At 37.1% G+C, this 23,516-nt stretch overlaps 1 protein-coding gene across 1 annotated transcript in view; it reads right to left on the bottom strand.

Annotated features, from left to right (window-relative positions):
- The window catches only part of NAV3 (neuron navigator 3), a 648,555-nt gene extending 626,695 nt beyond the window's left edge, over positions 1-21,860 (bottom strand). Inside the window, exon 1 of the mRNA XM_056114248.1 lies at positions 21,466-21,860. Coding sequence (XP_055970223.1) covers positions 21,466-21,537 — 72 coding nt within the window. The 5' untranslated portion in view covers positions 21,538-21,860. The remainder of the gene's footprint in view (positions 1-21,465) is intronic.
- Positions 21,861-23,516: the final 1,656 nt, after the last annotated feature.

Genomic DNA, 23,516 nt, shown 5'->3' with positions numbered 1-23,516 from the left:
ATGTATATGTATGTACATATACACATATATACACATACAAATAATTTCATATGCTCAAGACTGTAAAGGTAAATGAATAATAGGACATTAAAAAGCAGGGGACGGACTAGAGAGAAAGCACTTGGGTGAGGCACTTGCCATGTATGAGAGCTCTGGGTTCAGTTCCTTGGCACCACATATGGTCGCCTGAATTCTAACAGGAATCATCTCTGAACACAGAGCCAGGAATAAGTCTTAACTGAGCATGGCCTCCAAACAAACAACAACAAAGAGAGAGGAGGGAAATTACTGAGAAAAGAGCATTAACACATCTACCTTATCTTCCTTCTATCTCCAACCCCAAATAAACTCTGGCTATCTAGGAGCAAGATTCAAAAAGAAAGAAAGAAGTGTGTGTGTGTGTGTGTGTGTGTGTGTGTGTGTGTGTGTGTGTAAGAGAGACAGAGAGACAGACAGACAGACAGAGACAGAATGTGTTAGAATAAGAAAATCGCTTTATGTTATTTAAAAATCTAGAGGGGGGAATACACTTTCTCTTTCCTCCCATCTTCCTTCCCCACCCCCTCTTTCTCTCTTTTCTCTCTCTCATTAGCAGGTTTTAGTAATGGGAATGCAACAGTGGCATCAACTATGATCAATTCTAGACACCGAAAGGCAATTTGGTATTCTCACCCCCACCCTTAAAGAGCCAGTCTTTTTTGAAAGCTGGCTTCTGTCCTTATTGCAGGCTGGAAAAAAGCAGGGCTGTTTGCATGGCACAGCACCAAGCCCTTTAACTCAACGACTCATGCCATTTAGAAGCTCAATTTTCACCCCCTCCATCTGCTGCCCAAGATGAATTAGATCCCAATTGTCTAGGCCAGTGAAAAAGAATATTTGTAGATTTCTGGCATTTTTTTGAGCCCTCTAGTTTTTTTCCATTCAAATGTCAGCACTTTCTTTTCACTCAATAGGCTTTGCTAAACAAAAATATGGCACTGTATGAAATGGTTTGATAAAAGCAGGAGAAATTCATAATTCCCAGAATACGGGCAACCTGAGCAATCAAGTGCCAGAGAAAAGCATTCAGCCAAAATATTGAGAGAAATTTAGGAGAGTTTAGCAATTTAGCATGTGTGCACAAATAGAACATATGTAGCAGCAGCAACCAAGATATCAGACCAAAGACTGGGAACAACTGTTGGACTCCAGGCCATAATATGATTATCTTCATTAAAGAAAGTCTGAAAACAAATCACCCCTTGAGGTTTTACTACACTACAAAAAGGTTTAGGTGCATATGATTGAAAAGCAAAAATATGGGGGACTACTTTGATTAAAGCTTCTGAGTGACACAACTGATTTTGCCAAAGTAACGCTCCATGAAACCAAAGATGTGACATATATCAATGTTACTAAAATAATCTGAAATTGATCCATCTCTTCCCTGGAGCTGCCTTAGAGTAGGAACATTATGCATCACGTCCTAAGCAACATCAGCAAAGTCCCTCTCTATCCTTTCATCAGGGTTGTGGATGCCCCAATCTCCAGTCAGCTTTGAGGCTCATGTTGACTTTCACTAAGCTCCTAATGACAGGGAGCAGCTGGCCTTCAATTTTCTGATCAGGAAATCTGGGAGAAAATCCCAATGATCTAGGCAGGATCCAAAGCTTCATTTGGAGCCAGGCACTGTGTAAAACACGCACAGTGCGTGCCCATCAAAAAATCCAGAATTTCTTGTTTCTACCAACAGTGCAGCAACCTATCCATGAATCTCATTTCTCAAACCTTGTTTCAAAGAGAATGAGAAGGATATTTTACAACTTAGAAATCGAGTTGGAAATTCACACCATCCTTGATATCGTACTAAAAATCTGGTACACTTCCTTAATAATCAGTAATAAAGCATGATATTATACACATGCTTATATATCTATATACTTGGATAAATAAATGTGCATAACATCATATGGACATATGCATGTATAAAATACACAAATGCAAGCTCATGTGTGCATATAATGTATATGTGCATAATATATGTGCATATATTATTATTCTCATAGAATTACTTCTTATTATACTCATTTCTAAACAGACAAATACAGAGGAGTATTTATAGGTTTAAATGACACTGAAATTAACTATATACCTGAATATGGCTAATCCAATTATTATATATAATATGTCCTAGACACACATTTTATCTACACTGTCTGGTTACAATTATTGACTAAACAAATGCTTCTTTAGTCTGGGTAGAGTGAAAATTATCGAGTATATAACTTGGGCACATTCCATAATATCTTAAATTTGGGTTTGTACAAAGACATTAAAGAAGGAAAATCACAAGGATTTCTAATGCTACATTTTTCCATAGAAAGTAATTCTAAAAACTTACAGAGTAAATCTGGATACTAATTTTTGTTCCATTATCCATAAAGAAATAAAATCAGCAAATAGATTTCAATGTATTTGAGATAGAAGGAAATCATAGACTTTTTTCTTTTAATTTCTCCTTTAAGAAATAAGGTTTCAGGTTGAAGACAATTCAGTGGTTTTTGTCTTTGTTTTATTTTTTTAGATCACATTGGTCTAGACAGCTATGTATTTTAGGGGTAAAAGTTAATGTGCTTTCAAAACCTGATATCTTACCACACCTATGACCAAAGTACCAATATCTCCCTATCACAGTCTAATCAAGTGTCAAAAGAGTCCAGAAACAGAATTATATAAATTCTCTCGATATGCCAGACACAGTAACAACAAAGTCTCCAATGGAGACGTTACTGGGCCCGCTCGAGCAAATCGACGATCAACGGGAGGGCCTTTACCTTTACCTTACCTTACCTCTCAATGAAAATACTGGAAAATTATTTCTAGAGAATGAGAATATGTACATATGTATATGTGTGTATATAGATATACAAATATATATTTAATTCCAGGGATTAAAACTAAGACCTTACACAAGTGAGACAAGTACCTTACAACTAAGTCATATTATTCCAAGCTCAAAGACTTAAATTGTTGTTAGTGTTATTACCCAGACATAAGGTCATTACTTTATATCTTAAAGCAGTAGACATTCTTGTTACACATATTTATCTGATTATCAATTCAAGTATTATCTTCAGGCAACACATTTGGATAGTTGCAGTATATAAATAAGCACAAATACACAGTGATAGCACAGCGGTAGGGTGTCCGCCTTACAAGCGGCCAACATGGCCGACCCGAGTTCGATTCCTCCGCCCCTCTCGGAGAGCCCAGCAAGCTACCGAGAGTGTTCGATATGCCAGACACAGTAACAACAAAGTCTCCAATGGAGACGTTACTGGGCCCGCTCGAGCAAATCGACGATCAACGGGAGGGCCTTTACCTTTACCTTTTTACACAAATACACACTGATAAAAATGTAGAAAATTATTTGGAAACTTTTTAAGAAACTGTACTTATTGGGACCAAAGAGTTATTATAAGGGATAAGACCCTTCCTTTGTACTTAGCTAACCTGGGTTCAATCTCAGTATCCCATATGATGCCCTAAATACCAACAGGAGTGATTCCTGAGTGCAGAGCCAGAAGTAACCTCTGAGCACTATGAAGTGTGTCCCCTATAAAAAAAAAAGCCAATAAAAGTAAAATTTTCAGAAGCCTTTTTATTATGATGCTCAATATATATGTTGAAGCTTTAGTGTCACTTTTGTCATCTACAAAAGAGAGAGTAAACCTGTCATACAAAGGATTTAGAATTGGAAAAAAAGCAGCTACCCAAATCTGTTTGCATTAAACAGAACGTATTTCAAAAAACATAAAAACAGGGTTTAGAGCAATTGTTCAGCAGGTAGTGTTCCTGCCTTGCAAAGAACTGATTTGGGTTGAATCCCAAGCATCCCATATGGTCCCTTGAGCACCACCAAAAGTGATCCCCGAGTGTAGAGCCAGGAGTAAGCCCTGAGTACCATCTGGTGTGGCCCCCAAAACCAAAAACTTAAAATAAGAAACTTGAAATAAAGATGTTGTTAAAATTTTTTAAAGAGAAAAAAGCGTTTTATCATCTAGATCTATACATTTTATGCAATAGAAAAAGTAATTACTAAAGTAAAATGTTTATTTTATGGGACTGGAGAGATTGTAGAGAGGGGAAGGTACTTGCTTGCAGACAGCCCTTCACAACAATTTGTGATTGATCTCCAGCACTGTATAAGATTCTCTAAGCAACACCTGGAATGAAATCTGAGCACAAACTCAGGCCTATGCTCTGAGTGCCACAATGCGTGACCCCAAAACAAAACACTTGTTTGATAGATAATGAAAATTCATTCTATAACCAGAACAGGTAGTTTGCACTTGATCTTTGCTAAGCAGAAAATACAAATCTATATCTTAAAGCTACATGATCTTTGAGGTTTTAAGTTATCTATAAAGAGAAAATATATACATAAGCATAAGCATATACAGACTAGGTGCAAACATCAGTGTCTAAAAGTGCCAAGGCGATAGTGAATAAGTTCAGTCCAAATGCTCTACTGTATTATTTGGGAATAAATGGTGCTTATACATTTATGTTTAGAAATAAACCTCTTAGCCATAGGGAAAACTATATGGTTTCATTGATAATAAGATGATACTAGAACTTTACAAGTGGGATCTGTGAATCTTATACAAAACATAGGGGTGAAGCAATACTCCCAGAATTTCGTAGTATTATAAATCAATACCAAGTGGCAACATATGCAAATTCAAAATTGTTATACAGTATAATGCCAGCCTAATAAAAATGATAAAATACCTTTTATGGAATTGAGACTATTACTGTGTCTTTGATCACAGTTCTAACATTGTCCAGCAATGTGACCTTAAGAAGGTTTCAATGCTACTCCAAATCTCAGATTTTTCACCTTTAAAGCAAATTATAGTATCTTAAGTTTATTTTGACTTTAAAATCCTGTAACTTCTACAAGAAATATATGCCTTTGTCATAATACTTAACATTCTGTCTTACTTGTATTATTTAAACTTCTCTCTTTTTCATTTCAGATGAGGAACAATTCACCAAGATTTTCTGGGATCCCTGTAATTGTACATTTTGCCCCTAAAATAAGTTGATGCTAACTCATTGAAAAATAGACTTCCAGTAATGCATACTTTAGGACACACTGCCTGGAAATCAAATTTAACTAATGATGCCTTTGCTAACTTGGTAATATTTTTCTTTTTTCTAGTGTTCAGTAAAATCTCTGTCCAAGAGGAGCTTAGGAAACATATGGTTCAGTAGATCTTATCATTTGGCAAGAAGACAGTACATATTTATGTCAAATGAGCTGTGGTACAATGTAAATGGATACAATCAGGATTTTATATTATTTGCTAAAATATTGGAAAATATTATGCATGTGTTCTTAAAGGATTTGATTCTCTCTGACCTCAATACTTGTGCCCTGACACTAATTTACTGGCTGACCTTACTATGTTCTGAGATATGAAACAGCATTTAGTTTCCCATGAGATCATGCAAAGCATTTTTATCAGCAATGAAAATTTATTATCAAATAATTTAGTATAGATGATAATTTATTATAATTCAATTTCTACCTTATACATAAATGCACAACTAATTATCTCATTCACTGCTCATGTGCACTGATTTTTAAGATAGTGAGCTTCACGCTAGCCCATGTAAACAAATATTAGCTATATAAACAGTTCACGAATTAATGTAATTGGTCTACATGGTTTCTAAGATTCTTTTTTTTTTAGGTGGTAAATAGAAAGTACCTATACTTTCCTTTTTTTTTGTTAACCCAAAATGCAATTGCTCAAGAATTTAAAAAGTCTTAAAAAAATCATTGAATTCAGGCTCATTTTATCCCCTTTATCCTCTTCTTGCTCTATTTGACTTTACTTTTTTTTTTAAATTTTATTAGTGAAACACCATGAGGTACAGTGGTTTCTAAGATTCTTTTACACACTTGGCTATATTAAATTTATATCAGAAAAAAGGTTATCCTCCTCTTTATCATGGAATTATAATAACCCATATAGTTTTGTATATTAAAAAAGAGACTGCGCCTCAGGCTGTGGGGTGGATGAGAGCCCTTTCCACCCCAAGGGACCCAGCCCAGGCAGCCAACCTCCACTACCCAACCACCACCACACTCCAGGCCGCTTTCCGGATGCTCAGGCCAAGCCTCACATAAGAATAAAGTCCCATGGAAACCAGATAATGTGTAACATTGTGTCCTTGGACTCTGGACTCAACAGGACCTGGAACAGAGATCCTCTGCCTGCTTCCCCCAGTCTCCAATGACTTAGGGATCATACCCATAAACCACACCCTGCCAGCACCAGATAATCTCCTCATGGGCCACCCTCCAGAACTCATGGATGCTCCTGCCAGACGGGAGTATGAAAGGAGGCTCCCAGAACCATGCCACCGGACTCTGCGTCAGGTTGTGGGGCAGTTTAGAGCACTCCCCACTCCAAGGGACCCAGCCCCAGCAGCTGACCACCACTGCCCAACCATCGCCATGCTCCAGGCCACTTTCTGGACCTTGAGGCCACTCAACACTATATTATAAGATACTTCCTAGATACTTCCTAACCATGTATGCCTCTCGAAGAGCTCAGCAAGCTACCGATAGTATTCCGCCCGCACAGGCAGAGCCTGGCAAACTCCCTGTGGCATATTGGTATGCCAAATATAGTAATGACAATAGGTCTCATTCCCCTGACCCTGAAAGAGTCTCAAATCATTGAGAAAAGATGATTAAGAAGAGGCTGCTAAAATCTCAGTGTTAGGAGGAATAGAGATGTTACTGGCGCCCGCTCGAGTAATTCAACGACCAATGGGATGATAGTGATAGTGATTAAAAAAGAAGCCAAATACTCCCCATGAATATTCCCATTCTTCTGATTTTCACTAACTCTCATATCTCAGTCTTTTCACTCACTCTTTTACACTCCATTCTCACCAGGATGCTTTCAGCAATGGTACAACTGAACATTTTTCAGTAATGAAAGTATGAATACTGTTGAATATATTTACCACTAGCTAATCTGACTGAACTGGTGTGTGTAAACTCACACAAAGAGGTGCGCAGCACACACACAGCGGCGGTGGCTCTATCTCTCCTCTCGCCCACATTCGGTAGTCTCACCCTTCTCCCACCCCGGAGAGGTCGATGGTGATGGTCAGGCGGAGGAAGGAACAAGGGCCAGGCTGGTAGGTATTAGTAGTAGTTTATTCTGATTCTCTCTTCATCTGTCTCTGCTCCCATCTCCTTCTGTCTCTCTGCTCCTGTCTCTCTCTGTTTCTCCCATGCTACTTCATTCTCCTTCTCCATTCCCCTTCATCCTCCTTCTCTGGAGTCTGGGTTCTGATCTCTCTTCACCCAAGCCCACTCCTACAGTCTAGTTATATCTCCCTCCAAGAGGAATTGGGGGAACAATTACACATAGGTGTGGTCACAATCAATAGGGGTAGAAATCTTAGCCTCAGGGAAGACCGCTCCTAGGACAGATCCTTCCTCAGCAGGAGGACCCACCCTAGAGCATAATCCCATGGGCGTGCTTCTCCTCTCTTCGTCCAACAAGCATATAAAGGTAAAGGTAAAGGCCCTCCCGTTGATCATCGATTTGCTCGAGCGGGCCCAGTAACGTCTCCATTGGAGACTTTGTTGTTACTGTGTCTGGCATATCGAATACGTCACGGGGAGCTTGCCAGGCTCCGCTGTGTGGGCGAGATACTCTCGGTAGCTTGCCAGGCTCTCCGAGAGGGGTGGAGGAATCGACCTCGGGTCGGCCATGTTGGCTGCGTGCAAGGCAAACGCCCTACCGCTGTGCTATCGCTCCAGAATATAATATAAATCATTTTGTATGGATACAGTAAGAAATATCTTAAACTTATAGAATTGCTCTCCTAGGGCCATCTCGATCTCAGACTATGGTGCTCAGGCCAGATAGTCTTTCCCACCCCTAGCAGGATCCTAGTCTTGTCGTTACCTTTGGATCATGACAGCATTTGTTTATGATCAAACTCTTAACTTATAGTTAAGAATCGTGGCACTTTGGCCTGGCCCATTTCGCTGCCACGGTAGCCCACCGCTTGCCCTGGGTCCATTCAGTCCCTCGTCGGAACCCTGCTTTTGGGGTGTTAGGAACTAAGGACAATTGAGGCTTAAGTCGAGAAAGCAGATGCCCGGGAGTGAATAATATTCAAGGCCAATCAAATCCTAAATTACAAAGCATAATGTTAACGGTCTTCCTGTATCTATACAAAAAGGATATTACTTTAAGGTAAAATGTTCATAAGGCATAAGGAGAGGAGAAAGACAATATTTCACTCATACATATAAAATAATAGATTTCTGAGGAATCTGACCTTACAAATTAACAGAGTCTGATTAGGGGGAAAGCTGATTAACTGGGTGGGAAGGACAGCATAGGGAAGACTGTTTACAGATAAACACAATGGAAGTGGAAGTGCTTCAGGAGCACTGTTATGGGTGTAACCAGATAAACCTAAGCTTCTTGTAGAAGGACAAAGCAATGTTACCCAACACTGGTGCAGCTGAAATAAGGCTAGTGCAACCGAAAGCTAACTTTTTAAAATTTAATTTCAATTAATTTAAAATGAATTGCATGCTGGTGACCCTGGTTCATCTTCAATACGGTCTCCTTAGCATAAATCCAAGTGTGATCCCAATAATCCCCCTTCAATGTAATAGTTAGAGTAACTAATATATACTGTATCAGTAAACACAGACAGCATTCAAATCTTTTCTAAGTTCTAATTCAAAATTAGCAATAGGTAGGTTGTCCTACCTTCACTTTCTCTTGTAATTAATCTTAAATTTCATCAGGTAAGAGAAAAAGAACTGTTTTGCTTCAGTTAATCAGCATTTTATTAGAATTAAGTTTCTCTCTGTAAAAGCCTATTTTAATTATGTTTGTCAACAAGAGTATGAAAAGCCCATTATCTCTGAGAAAAAAATGAGAAAACAGTGTGTGCTAATGGACCCCTAGTCTTTATGAATACTGAAAAGAACCTAACAATATAAAACAAGTACATAGAGGACTGATTACATTTCTTATCTGGTTAAGAGTTCGCTTATGTAAAAAAAGTAAAACCTTTCTTCCAGGGAAAAATATTAACACTTTAGACCAATTGATAAAATGACTTTATAGAATAGAGTTATTCTATAAGAACTGATGGACAAAGTAAATTATGACATTATAGAAAATTATTGAGAATGAATACTTGTACGTAACATTTCAGTGAAGGGAAATCCACAAATATATTAATATCTATATTTTCTACAGTAGTAGTGCTCATTAGAGAAAAATTAATTTTGCTTAATTTGTCTGTCCTTATCAGAGCCAGGGTGCTGCTGGTAATCTCTTGGGAGTATTAAGTGCTGACAAGAGGTCAAGGAAGCATTAGAATCCCACTACCCAAGTAAAGTGAGTATAATAAATAAACCATGTATAATAGAAGAGAAGAAAATGAGGTGTGATATCCAGGGGTGATTGAAAGAAAAGATAGGTCTAATGCAGTCTTCCTATTGCTAACTAATATCTGGAAGATGGGTATAGACCGTGCTGTCTTTATATCAGCTACCATGAAAGGTGCTGTTACTGTAGTAAAAACAACAAACACAGTCCAAGTTAGCCTTTATTAAGAGGATCATATTCCTTCAGAGAATCTCCTGGACAGCAACAGAAGGACAAAGGACGGTGGATCATGAAGAAACAGTGTCAATACTACAGAGAAGCCAAAGTGCAAAGGCATGGATTGATGAGACTGGCATTTATTCCAACTTGCATCTCTTTCTTTCTCATTTTCAACTTGCATCACCGATGTTCTTTAATATCATTCAAGAGATAGATACCTTATTTGTACAGAATAAAATAACATGATAAGTGGTGGCATTCATAATTCATTTCCACCATCCTGAGCAAATTCTCAATGTGAATGGTGCCCAACAGAACATCCTGCCTCACTACAGGAGAGCGTAGTGGCTCACATATATGCATGTACTCACATGTGTCACTGGCACAGCCGAGAGACCAGGAAGCCAAGCTTTGTGGGTTATGTGGTGGCTGGTGGAATATCATAACTGACAAGCTGAGATGGAGATCGGTCCAACTAGTGTAGAGTGTGGACTAATGATGAATTTTCTTTTTCAGTCTACATATTTAAGTATAACCTGTGATCTTTTCTTTGCACATACCTAAAAGTTCTGCAATGAAGTTCTCTAATGAAGATTCACAAAATTAATCATCTTTAATTTGTGAGGAACCTTGAGCTTAAACTCTGAAATGTGAAAAGTGTAATGTGACCAAACCAAGTATAATGCCAAAAAAGAACTGCAATTTACCAGATCTGGACTCTGCTTTCACACCCACTAAAACTTCTTTTAGAAATTCTTGAAAACTCAGTTGCTCAAAGATATCATATCATACTAAGGCTTATGTAGCATACAATTTAATAGAAATACTAGGACAGTTTCCATAAGAGATAAATCCTTCAAAACTGCTTTTCAGTTTTATTTCCCTTGATGTAACATTAGTTTATAAAAAGCTTAGATGTTTATGTGATTTGAGGATATATGTTACCATACTAATCCCCAAACCAAAACAACAATATATTGTGGTATAATCCATAGGATCTTTTATCTATCAATTAAATGTACTTAGGAAACATAAATTGTGGGTTTGGAGCAAAAGTATGTAGGGTACTTGCCCTAAAAGCAAGCAACCAAATTAAATCTCCTGAACCCAACTTGTTTCTCCAAGCTCCAACACGAGTGATCCTTGAACATAGTGCCAGGCAGTAAGCCCTGGACACCACTAGGTCTAACCCTTCCCAGAAAATAACTGTAACGGAAGAAAAAATAGAAATTGTTTGATATGAAATTTCCATACACAGTAACAACAAACTAAGCTTTAGTAGATGGCAATGTAGACACAAACAATATAAAACAACATGTTCTGCTGAGTTTCCCTACATCCAACAGATCTATTAAAAAAAAACCCATAATATCTGACCTATAGTTTCAGAGAGGTGAGGGTGGAAGTTATGATGGTGGAAGGAAGTGTAAGAAAACCTGTTTTGTAAACTACAAAATACTATTCAAATTATAAGTTATGAGGCTAACCCACTTTATCATGACGATGGGTATCAATAAAGGTATCAGTAATGCAGTTAACAAAATAAAGTATATTAATTTTTCTTGCCATAGAGGCACTCCATAAATGCAAAACTATTTACTGAATTCAAATAAATATTGTACCATTTAAATATGTGTTGTTTCTCAATTTCATGATTTCTTCCCTTAAAATATTATGGTAAAATGTAACATCTGAAAAGTCTAGGACAGTATCAATAACCTGAATGAGTACAAATTTTATTTCCATCTCTGATATGATGACTCACCAAAACCAAATTATTTAAAATATATATATAAATATATATATAGAGAGAGATAGACAGATAGAATTGTCCAGATATACTCTAGGATAGTTCCTAAATATATTTCAAATCGAGACCTCTTTCCAACCTAATTTTCTTTTTGTGGTCCTTATGCCCTATGGGTGGTGCCAAGTTACTTGCTGTTCCCCACCACCACATTTGAGTAACTGTCACCTATGACACCCTGGGAATCCCAGAAACCTACAGGTAGCCATATAACCCTCCTGCCAAGAAACACTACCTGAGCACAATCTTAGCCTGTAAAAATATTCATTGGGGAATAAGAAAGGATTTTTGCCATAATACAAAAATGTACTTAAATTACTTTCAAACATGCAATAAAATTTTTCAGAGTTTAATGAATTTTTGAAAATTACACTCTCTGCTATGTTTGTTAAGAGGCATTTAAACTGTTGACAGGAGGAGAGGGGTTTAGGGATATGATTTAAGAGGTTGAGTTCAGACAAGGCCATAAGTTTAATTCCCAGCACTGCACAGCCCCTGAGTAGCTTTTAGTCTGCTCCCAGTGATCCTGCACGTTTCCAATCACTGCTGGCCTGGACACCACTGGAAGAGAATCCAATGAAAAAAGGTTAATACAATTATTAGGCCACCAAGACAGTATAGTGGGTAAGGCAATTGTCTTGTACATAGCTGACTCAGATTTGATCTGGTTCCCTGAGCACTGCCAGGGGTAACCACTGAGCTCAGTACCAGGAGTAAATCCTGAACACTGTTGAGTCTGGCCACTTTCTGCACACATCTCCCATCCTGACCAATTTCTCCAGCCATCTTTTTCTTAGTGATTCCTTCTCTATTCCAGCTGCCTTCTCCCCTTTGCTAATGAGGCAGGCTTCCAGCTACAGAGCAATCTATCTGTCTCGTGTATCTACTGTCCTTAGGTGTCATTTGTCAACTAATAGTTTATGAATCAGAGCGAATTTAAGTGTATAAGGGTTGGCATTATCATCTGTCTCTGTATATACTTAGGATATACAAAAATAAGTCATTAGTGAATAATAATATAGAATTATTGAAATATTTACTTTAAAACATGGCAGTAATTTATTAAAGCAAATATATGATGTAGATATTAGAACTCTTCATACAGATGCTGTATCTTAGATTTCCCCAGAGCTGAGACTTGGTTCAAGTCAGACAGTTACTTGAATGATGATTTCAGCAAATACTGAGAGTCAGCAAGTGAGACAGAAACTAGAATGAAAATAAAAGGCATCTCATCACACCAGTGAGTAACTAAAGCTTAATCCCACTGAGATGTCAGACACAGTCTCTATGGCAATGCTTTTAAAATAATGTGAGTGAGAATCACCAGGAAATCATTAAAATGCACATCCCAATTGAGTAGATTTAGTATGGGATAAAATAAACACTATCTATTCTTTTTGTTCACATGAGATGATGCTCAGAACATTAAAAACCCAGATCTTGATGATCTTCAACTTATTTAAATGGTTCCAATTTTCAGATAAAACAAACAGAATTTCTTAAATCTACTATTTTGGTAATATATCATTGACTCTGCATTATTTTGTGTATTCAAATTCCAGACACTGTGCTTTCAAAGAACATCATCCATTTTGGAGATTTTAGGAAAGCACCCCTGCTCCCTAAGGAAAATGAAACATTCTGTCAGCTGGAGGGATAGTACAATGGGAAAAAGTGCTTGCCTTGCATAAAGCCAATCCAAGTTTAATCCCTGCAAACCATAGGGTCCCCCAAGCACTACAGGAATGATTTCAGAATGCAGAAGCACGAGTAAGCCATGAACACTGTCTGGTGTGGCCGAGAAACAAACAAAAATAATGTGCCCTGACCTAGCACTATTATATCAGTCAGTACATCTCACCAGCAGGAGTCATGTGTTCTTAGAAATGAACTGGGCATGCCATTCTATTCCCAAGCCATCTTTGACTTTCTCTGCTTACACATATTGATACTGTTCTCCAAACCATTCTAATGCCAACTAATATTCTGATTTTCTGATCGATAATCAATCTTTGGCTAACAAAATGAGTAGCTGTGTATCAGAGTTGGACACTGAGCATCCTTAAAGGTATATATGCCTACATACCAAAGTGCCTAACCTACTTGACTACTGCAGGGTAAACTGAAATTTCACTTCACCTATTTATACTCAGTGGGAGACTTTGAGGGAGAAACTGGGCTTCATAAGAACATTTTTTTAAGTGAATGTGCTATGTTAAAGTGAATATGTCTTTATAGTCAAATGACAATGATCACCAGTCCTTTTAGAACTATAATCCAAAAGAAAGACTGATGATGCCATGATTGAAAATTTGTCTACAAAATACTATATATGATTTTAAGGTTTTTTATAGTGTACAAATGTATTTTAATATATCTGTGTGCAAATACAAATATATTAAAATAAATGATATATGAAAACAAAATAGCTCATTTCAATTAGCAATGCCCAAAAAACTAGTACTGGATATATGTACATTATTGATATAGTTTAGAAGAAAAAATTTAGCTAAATTATTCCTTTTAAATATTAAAAGCTAAAAGAATACACTTGCTAATATTGAGGTGGAGAAAATTAAAACTTATGTTAATAATTAACATTGCTAACCATAATTATAATAATTAGCAAATATGCATTCAAAAGGTTTATCATATAAGTATATTATTGAGAGGCTATTATTTCTGTCTATAAGAAAACTATTATGTGATCACATAACAGTTAACATCTTAAATACATCAATCAGGGAAAATACATGTTATAATTTAGAACAAAGAAAGGACACCATTAAGCATGGTATAAAGTGAGTAAGTCTATCTATTTCCAGTTCTTTAAATAACCTAAGCTTACATTTAAAATGTTTTTTTCTATGGGACTGTAGTGATAGCACGGCGGGTAGGGCCTTTGCCTTGCACGTGGCCAACCCAGGTTCAATTCCCAGCATCCCAAATGGTCCCCCGAGTACTGCCAGGAGTAATTCCAGAGTGCATGGGCCAGGAGTAACCCCTGTGCATCGCCGGGTGTGACCCAAAAAGCAAAAAAAAAAAAAATGTTTTCTGCCAGAAGCAAAAAGCCAAGTGACCATACAAGTTTGCAGAACTCTATATGAGCACCATCTGTTATAGTCATATAGGTATATGGTATACATTTATATAGGTAGACGAAGTTTTGAATAAAGTTCTATCTAAATTCACATATAAAAGTTTTTTGTGGAAACTTCTGAGAAGAAAAAAGTGTTCACTTTATCTAACTAATTTATCCCTAAAGAACACAAGTTTGAGGGACAGGCAGACAGCAATTTGTAGCATTGTTTAACAGGGAACAATGAGAAAGAGGAAATGTTAGAGATATTCTTAAATGGCACCACAGTATGCCAGTATTGGGTATTATTTTGAGAAACCACAATAAATAATTGTATGTACATTTATTCAAGCTTATATAATAACGTTGTAGAATGGCTGTTCAATATAGTTAAAATTATAGAGCTTGGAAAATCATTACTGAATACTCACAACAATTTTTATTGGAAACTCTAGTACAATCCATGAATATCAGAAATTATGCTTAGGATCAAATGATTAATAAATATGTAATTTTGTTTCAGAAATATCATACTCCTGCATATCTTATGCATGCTAAATAATCAAGAACCAAGAAGACCAATAAGAATAAAGTTGATCATTTAACATGGTCATTTTTCCAAGAGATCAAAAAATATGAATGGATCATAAGTCTTCTTTAGGCAAGAAGAAATTTTTCTTCATATTCTCTCTTACAGCAGATATTCAGTATTCATTATAAATTATTTCAAGTTGCACTCATCACCTGTCAGAATAATCCCATTATACTTGTTGAATCATATGTAGGTATTTTATTATCATAGAAAGGAAATGCAACAAACATAGTGTGAATTTTAAAAATCAACATATAAAAATATGATAAATAAAAATTTATTCATCTTAAATATACTTTCAAATTTTACTGAAAATAGTAAAATGGGTTTCCAGAATAGGAAAGGTTTCCAGAAAAATTAAATAAACCAAACATAACCATATTCAACATATGCACCGAGATCATGCTTTAGTTTTATGTCAATTAAATAAAATTAGTCCAGGGGATGAACAATTTTAGAGCAAAAATTTTCACACGCTGCTGATGCTTTCTCCAATAATATTTTAATGCAAATTTTAATAAAATTCAAATAATCATTATAATACAATTGAAGTTGTTTTGTAGTTGCCTAGTACTACACTATTCCTCCACCAGCCGCACACTTAAACATGGTTATGTATTCACAACATCATAAAGGCAGTCCTTAAAAATACTTTTTCCACAACAACATTCTTTTTCTATTAATACAGCATTCCTCTAATTTATCATGATTCTTGACATTTCACACACTCTCATAACTACACCCAGAAAGCATCACTTCTGAAATAATTGCTATCTATTAGGAAGAAACATATTATTTATCTTGAGTTTTCTGCAGGGCAGGCTGAAAAAAATGTAGTACTAAAATATGTAAAAGACATGATTTTATAAATAAAAAAGTCAGATGTCATTAATCTTCTACAGCTCAAAAAAATTCTATCTCTGTACAAATGCAATCATATACCTTTCTGATTTAGAGAACAAAAACAAAATAATTCCCAGCAGGTCTATAGTTGTAATTTCATTGCAATAATCTCAAAATGTGCATCTTGCTACACTTTTTAATACAGTTTCTAGTAAATTGTTGACTATGACAAATGCCTTGGTTTAATATGCAAAGTATCAGTGGAGCAATAAAGCAGTGTCCCAGAGCTATCTGAACTGCAAAAGGCTGCAATTACATCACTGTAAAATCTACAGAGTTCTGCTTTTCATTCAAGGTCAAAATTAATTATGTACAACTGACATTTGTACCTTTTGGGCTTTCATAAAACTAATCTCAAAAAGCAATAAAATCAGAAGAAAGCACCATACTAATATATCTGGCACCAATGAGCAAACTAGGGTTAAAGGACCATAAGAAAAACCAAAACCACTTCAGGATGGGCATTCCACAAGCTTGACGTTCCATGATAAATTTCCCATCTGGGAACTTCCAGAAGTTGTATTTCAAATTTAGGATGATGGGCCAGGAGCCACTGAGAGTTTGTTATTTGCATGTGACTTTTAGCTCAATCTAATGATACTCAGGGTCTGTGTCTAGTTCTATGCTCAAGAGTAACCCAGCAGTACTCAAGGATCATTTGCGGTGTATGAGATCACACTAGGGTCAGTCACCTGAAAGAGAAGCTCTCCTGAATTACCTCTCTACTTTCCATAACTTGGTTTTAATAGGAAAACAAATCACAGAATCAAAAAGCCAACTGAATTCCACTAATTTCAAGAAACTCCAAGTCAATTAGAGATACTTAGAAGAATCAACTCTGCAAGCCAGTGATGATGGTACAGAGGATAAAATATTTCCCTTGCATGTGGCTAACTGGTTCCACGCCCCACATCCCATAGCACCTCTAAGAATAATTCCTGAGTGCAGTGCCAGGATAACCCAAGCATTGTCCGCTGTGCCCTTTCTCCCCAACCCCCACCCCCACCTAAATAAGTATCAGCTCTTGCACTCTTGGAAGATCTCTATCTCAGGTTTACTCACAATGAGGGCACTTAAAATAGGACTGGTAGCTATCCCATTTCATCTTCAAGTATGTTTTCCTCTGTTTGTTCAGATCAAGTACGGCACTTAACGGAGACCCAGGAAGTTACAGCACTATTGAACAATTAAATCTTACTATAATGAAAGGTGGAGACTCAAGTCATAATGACCAAAATTAAACATCTGCTTATCAAAGAGGCAGGCTAGATGGTTGGGTGGGAGTTGTAAGGAACCTGGGAACACTGGTAGAGAGAAACTGATGCTTGTGGTGGCACTGGTGCTGGGAATATGGTATAACTAAAACTCAACTATAACTTTGTAAATTATGGTGTCTTAATAAAAATTTTCTTTTAAAAGGTGCTTCCCAAGTAAAATGTTCAGAAGCTTTATCTTTTACTGTTAAATAATTAAACACAAATTAATTTTTAAAATCTTAGATAACAGTTGCATAATTTATATTTTAGTATTGTATATATTCTTAGGAACTGATCATTATTTTTACAGAACTAAAATTGCTTATGGAAAACATCAGCCTTTATTTTTGTATAAAGATGGTTCTTGATAAATTTGAAGACCTAGAACCATATGCTTGGTATATACAAAGTATTTCAAAATGAACTATCCCTGACATTTATCTGGGCACTGAAGTAGAATCCATACTCTCACTTGAGTCCTATAAGTTCCTATTGAGAAGCTCACATAAATATATATTCATATACTTTAAATAAAAACAAAACAAGTGAGCCATTTAGAAACTGAGTAAGAAATTAACAGTTCAGTGTATGAAATGGGAACCTAGAATCAAACCAGGTCCTTTATTTGAATTTAGCACACTACTGTTGCTAAACTGTGAACAATATATTTTTTCCAATGATACTAAAAAGATCTTCACTTTTATATTGCTAAGTGATAAAGTAGGTGCATTTATTAATGTGGAGCACTGTATCTAGCAAATTAATTCACTATGAAGGGCTACAAAGTAATTACATGAACAGTCTCTTAACCTCTACAGGAAATTGTGTGGTGGCAAAGGAGTGTATCCAGAGCTCAGCGTAGCATAAAAAATTTTGATGATGCTAACTGTAGGACAACAATTGATTTGTCCTTTCTCCCTTGCCACAAGGAGCTTAGGTTTATCAGATTGCACCCATCACAGTGCTCCCAAGTCACTCCCATTCCTTCGTTTATCTGTAACCACTTCTCTTTGCTCTCCTCTCCAACCAGTTAATCAGCTTTCCCCCTAATCAGTATCTGCTAATTTGTAAGGTCAGATCCTTCTAGGACACTGACATTGTATTGTAAGTTAATGCTGCCTTTAGCCTCTCCTTATGTCTTTTAAATAGTTTACTTTAATGCAATGTCCTTTTTGTATAGATACAGGAAGACAACTAATATTAATGTTATGTTTTACAATTTAGGATTTAATTGACTTTGAATATTATTCACTCCCAGACATCTGCTTTCACGACTTAAGCCTCAGTTGCCCTTAGTTCCTAACACCCCCAAAGCAGGGTCCTGACAAGGGAATGAATGAACCCAGGGCAAGCTGTGAGCTACCCTGGCATCGAAATGGGCCAGGCCAAAAGTGCCATGATTCTTAACTATAATTTAAGAGCTTGATCATAGACAAATGCTGTCATGATCCAAACGTAACAACGAGACTAGGACCCTGCTAGGGGTAGGAAAGACTCTCTGGCCTGAGCACTGTAGTCTGAGATCGAGATGGCCCTAGAAGAGCAATTCTATAAGCTTAAGTATTTCTTACTGTATCCATACAAAATGATTTATATTATGTATGCTTATATGTTTGTTGGACAAGGAGAGGAGAAACACGCCCAGGGGATTCTGCTCTAGCGTGGGTAGACCTGCTAATGAGAATCTGTCCTAGACGTGGTTTTCCCAGAGAGAAAGAATTCTACCCCTATTGATTGTGACCACACCTATGTGTAATTGTTACCCCAACCCCTCATGCTGGGGGATATAACTAGACTGTAAGAGTGGGCTGGGGGATCAGGATCCAGACTCCAGAAGGAGAAGGAGAAAGGGATCCACATCCAGATTCCAGAGCCAGAAGGATGATGAAGAGGGATAAAAAAGGAGAATGTAGTAGCATGGGAGAGGCCTAGGAGAGAGACAAGAGTGAATGGAGAGAGGTTTGGAATAAACTGCAACTAAGACCAACCAGCCTGGCCCTTGTTCCTTCCTTCACCTGCCCATCACCACGACCTCCCCAGGGTGGGAGAACTGGCATGAGACTACCGAACGCAGGCGGCAGGAGATATAGAGCCACTGGTGTGGTCTTTTTTTGTTTGCACAGCTAACAACACATTTTTCTTCTAACAAAAAAATGACAAACTATCCTTAACTAGGTGTTACTGCTGACATTTAATGAATCTGATTCTTTAGGGCTGGTCAATGTATCAGCTGATCCATATCTAAACTCCTCATATTTGAAGAGCTTACTCAGTTCTCCTCTGTGAATGTCAATTCCAACTGGAGGGCAAGAAACTCTTTAGAACCCTGTTTTTTATATTGCTACTGCCTGTTGAAAATGTTCCTTCCTCCCGGCATCTCTCCACAACTAGAAAGGGAAAAGATAGTGTAGTTTGCTTTGCCCCATTACACCAAGTTGGTATTTTTAAAATTTTCCCACAAAATCAAGAATCTTCATTGTTTGGCGGAACTCCATTACTATTCTTTATGAACTAAAGAGGCATTTGTGAATTGGCCTGGGAAACTAAGAATCTTTATAAGCATTGTTTAAATTTCCTACAAGAAATTTTCAGAAGGACTTTCAGAATTCATTCCCATCTTCAGCTTTCAATTCCTCTGTGTTTGTAGAAAAACATATCTTATTCAGGAAATGAAAAGATGGCACCAGCAGAGCCCCTTTTCTTTCCTGCCATAAAAGCCGGATGTATATATTTTTTAAATAATCATTCTGCAATAGTAACTGCTCACCTACTGCTCTCTTCTTCTTCACCCACCCAATATAGTTGACAAATTGACATCAGTGTTAAAAACACTTAAAACATGTGGCTAGACAAAAATGATTAAAAGGCTCAAACATTAAGAAATTATAGAGCAAGCTTTAAATGGAAACATATCTAGCCATCTGTTTCGGATTAAACATCCTTAATGCCAGCAAAAGGGAGGAGCTGATCATTCTTAACACCCGCAAATACAATTATCTGTGCTGAAATTTGTAACTATTGAAGTGAAAATTGATTCCTAGAGACTTGGGTTTTATAGTTGTTAGTATTTTCTAAGATTTACTTATACTGGAGGTAAATCCACTGAAATAGCCAAATTGCATATAAATAATCTCTCCACTTCTCCCTGAGTTGATGCAATGCAATAGCTTAACCCTTATCCTACTAGATTGGTCATAATGACAGAACACATTTATAAGCTATTGATTCTATATCATCTCTTTTAAAATTATTACCTGCAAAACTGGAAAAGAGATAGTTGTATTATAGGAGAACAAGGTGACTTCTAAACCAACTCCTAAGACCAATGTAAAAACTGACCCCTTAATCATGTCCCTAGAAGTAGGTCTAACTAAAAATATCCTTTCTATTTTCTCATTCCTTGTTTTTGTGACTTAAGCCACCAAGTTACCATACAGTTTTTCTATACTAATGGAGTCACTGAAAACACAACCAAACAGGCTTTGTCTTCTGGGCATTATCTCTCCCTCTTCTGATACGTACTCTAGATGACTTTTATGGCAGTGCACAAGTTTAGAAGCTTAAGTGCAATCCTCAGCATTCAATTCTCACTTCTCAGAATCTCTCTAAATCTACTTCAAAAAATCAGCATGACCCTTCTTTGATACTTCCCATTAGTTCTTTCAACATGACACATAGTCAAAGCTCAATGTTGACTCTCTTTCCAGGTCAGCTGTAAAAATTACAAGGCTTAAGTTTTTGTGCTCCAAGGATATGAAATTGGAGAATTAAAAATTTTGACTATTCTTTCCAATAGCAGGGATATGAGAATTCCCTGTTGGGACCTTTATTACACCAGAAACACCCTGTGACTCTCATCGCACTCTGGAGCTCACAAAACCGTTCACTGGGATCCAGAACAGCAAGCCACAAAAATGAAGTTGAAAGTGAAAGAACACAATGAAACCCTTTGCTAATCCATTAAATGGGTGAATTCAGAAAGCTTTAGAAACAAACCAACAACCAGTAATAATTTAAAGACACACAGTAACACGAGCTTTGTGACAGAGCTAATTTTCATACTTTACATGAGTAGCATGCTATGCCATCTCAAAAAGCATGATCATTTTCAATTTACAAAATTCCTTTTATGTATTAAAAAAAAGTAAAAGGAAACATATTATTCCTACCTTCTTCTGATCTTCTAGCTTGTGACTCACTGGATTCTTCCCATGTCTGTTCATCTCTGAAGATAAATCCATCACATTAGGTTCTTCCCTTCTAAATGGAATCTCTTCAAAAAAGCAGCAAACTAATCCAAGATGCAATCAGTAGGAAAGTACCGGCATGCCACATTTCCCATCACACACCAGCTATGAACTTCATCAGCTCCGAGGAATGATTAAAAAATCCATTGATTGAATTTTAAAAAATGAATTTTGCAGTTTACTCCTGGGACTTTCCAAATCAGCATATCGTTTGTAAATTCTGACCTCTCGAAAGCAAGATATTCATCCAAGAATTTTAACTCCAACTGCTATCTTTTTCTTTCTTCACAGTTTTCCATTTTAATGAAAAGTTTCTTCAAACCTGTGACAAATAAAAAAGGGACAGATAATGGATACCACCCCATAATTTATAGTAAAAATCAATGAAAATAAGAAACTTATTGGTAAGCTACAATTTTTAAAAGACAGATATTTTAGGCATGGATTATTTTCGCTTAAAAGTGAGAGCACATCCTTCACGCCCTACCGAGGTCACCAGTTGCCCCCCGCGAGTGGCTCTCCAGCACGGCCACGGCCCCAGAAGCACAAGGACTTAATGCAGAACCCGGCAGCTTGGAGCAGAAAAGTGAATGGACTATGCGTTAATCCAGGCCATCAGGTCTGTCCAGAGGGGAAAGGGTGTTGCCCCAGTTGCCTTCTCCTCTCTGGAAAGAAAGATGGCGGCCGCATGGGAGCCTTGTGGACAGCAGGTATGAGCCGGGGTAGTGGGGGCGACTAAAACCTCATGGGAAGGGGGGCGTTTCGGTCCGCCCTTCACGCCCTACCGAGGCCACCAGTTGCCCCCCACTAGCGGCTCTCCAGCACGGCCACGTCTCCAGTGCACAGAAACCAATTTCTTAACAATCTGACTTTCAGTAGAAATACTTCCAGGGTCAATAAGTAAAATAGCAGAAATCCAAAACCAACATTTAATTCTTGAACCCAGCTGTAGAAAGCAAATCACTTCACAATGCTTTTTCAGCATGTCTGATTTGGGGGTGGGGGGGTAGACTCTAAATAATAGTGGTGAATCTTTTATTGAAACAAGGAATCTAATCAAAGCAAATAGAGTGTTAACTAGAATTCATCTGCCACACAGGGACTGGGAGGGGTGGGGGTGGGGTTTTATTGGGGTTCTTCATGGTAAAAAATAAGTTTTGGTAAAGGGAAATGTGTTTGATATTTGCATGACTGAGACCTAAACCTGAAAGCTTTGTAACCTTTCCCACGGTGATTCAATAAAGAAATAAAAAAAAAAAAGTGCGAGCAAAGATACCCCCACCACATCTCCTTCCAGACCTTCTGCTTGCTGCTCCACCATCCCAGGACAGGGAGAGAAAGCAGAGAGAGCCATCTCTAGCTTAATCCCTCAGCATCTTCCATGGGGTTTAACTACAAAGACTCAATCCCCAGCATTGCACAAACACTAGAAAAACCAAAAATAGAGATAGAATAGTAAAAGCAACAAGATTTTAAAAAGAACATACACAAAAAGGAAAGCCCACAAGATATAGCACACCCATCAAATGAGACTCTATAAGACAGAATATGGAAGAATATAGAATAAAAACTCAATGAAATGAGAAATTCACTAAAATAGTCAATCCAGCTAGATTACCATTCAGATTTGAGGGAACTATACGGAGTTTCATGAGCAGGCAACAGTTTAAGGACTTCACAGCCTTTTGCAAGAAGTATTAAATGAACTCTGTTAAAGAATAGGAGAAACTTCCCATCACATGGCATTGACTATGGCACTAATGGAGCATACGGTTGTCCTCCACTTGATTAATAAAGCTTAAAAACAGATAGCAATTAATCATCACACTTACTTTTATTGTTTTATTTTCAGAAAATCTTATTTATCATTCTTTTAAGTCCTTTTGGCCCAAATAATATTAAATAAATTTGTTATATGCCTGCCAAGGAACAACAACAGCAAAAGCTTCATTTATGACAGAGAGACCACAATA

This window comes from Sorex fumeus, unplaced genomic scaffold (assembly GCF_029834395.1).
Source record: "Sorex fumeus unplaced genomic scaffold, SorFum_2.1 ptg000003l, whole genome shotgun sequence".
In the NCBI taxonomy this organism is placed as follows: Eukaryota; Metazoa; Chordata; class Mammalia; order Eulipotyphla; family Soricidae; genus Sorex; species Sorex fumeus.
Note: the sequence above shows the minus strand (reverse complement) of the source record. Positions and strands in the feature narration are given on the sequence as shown.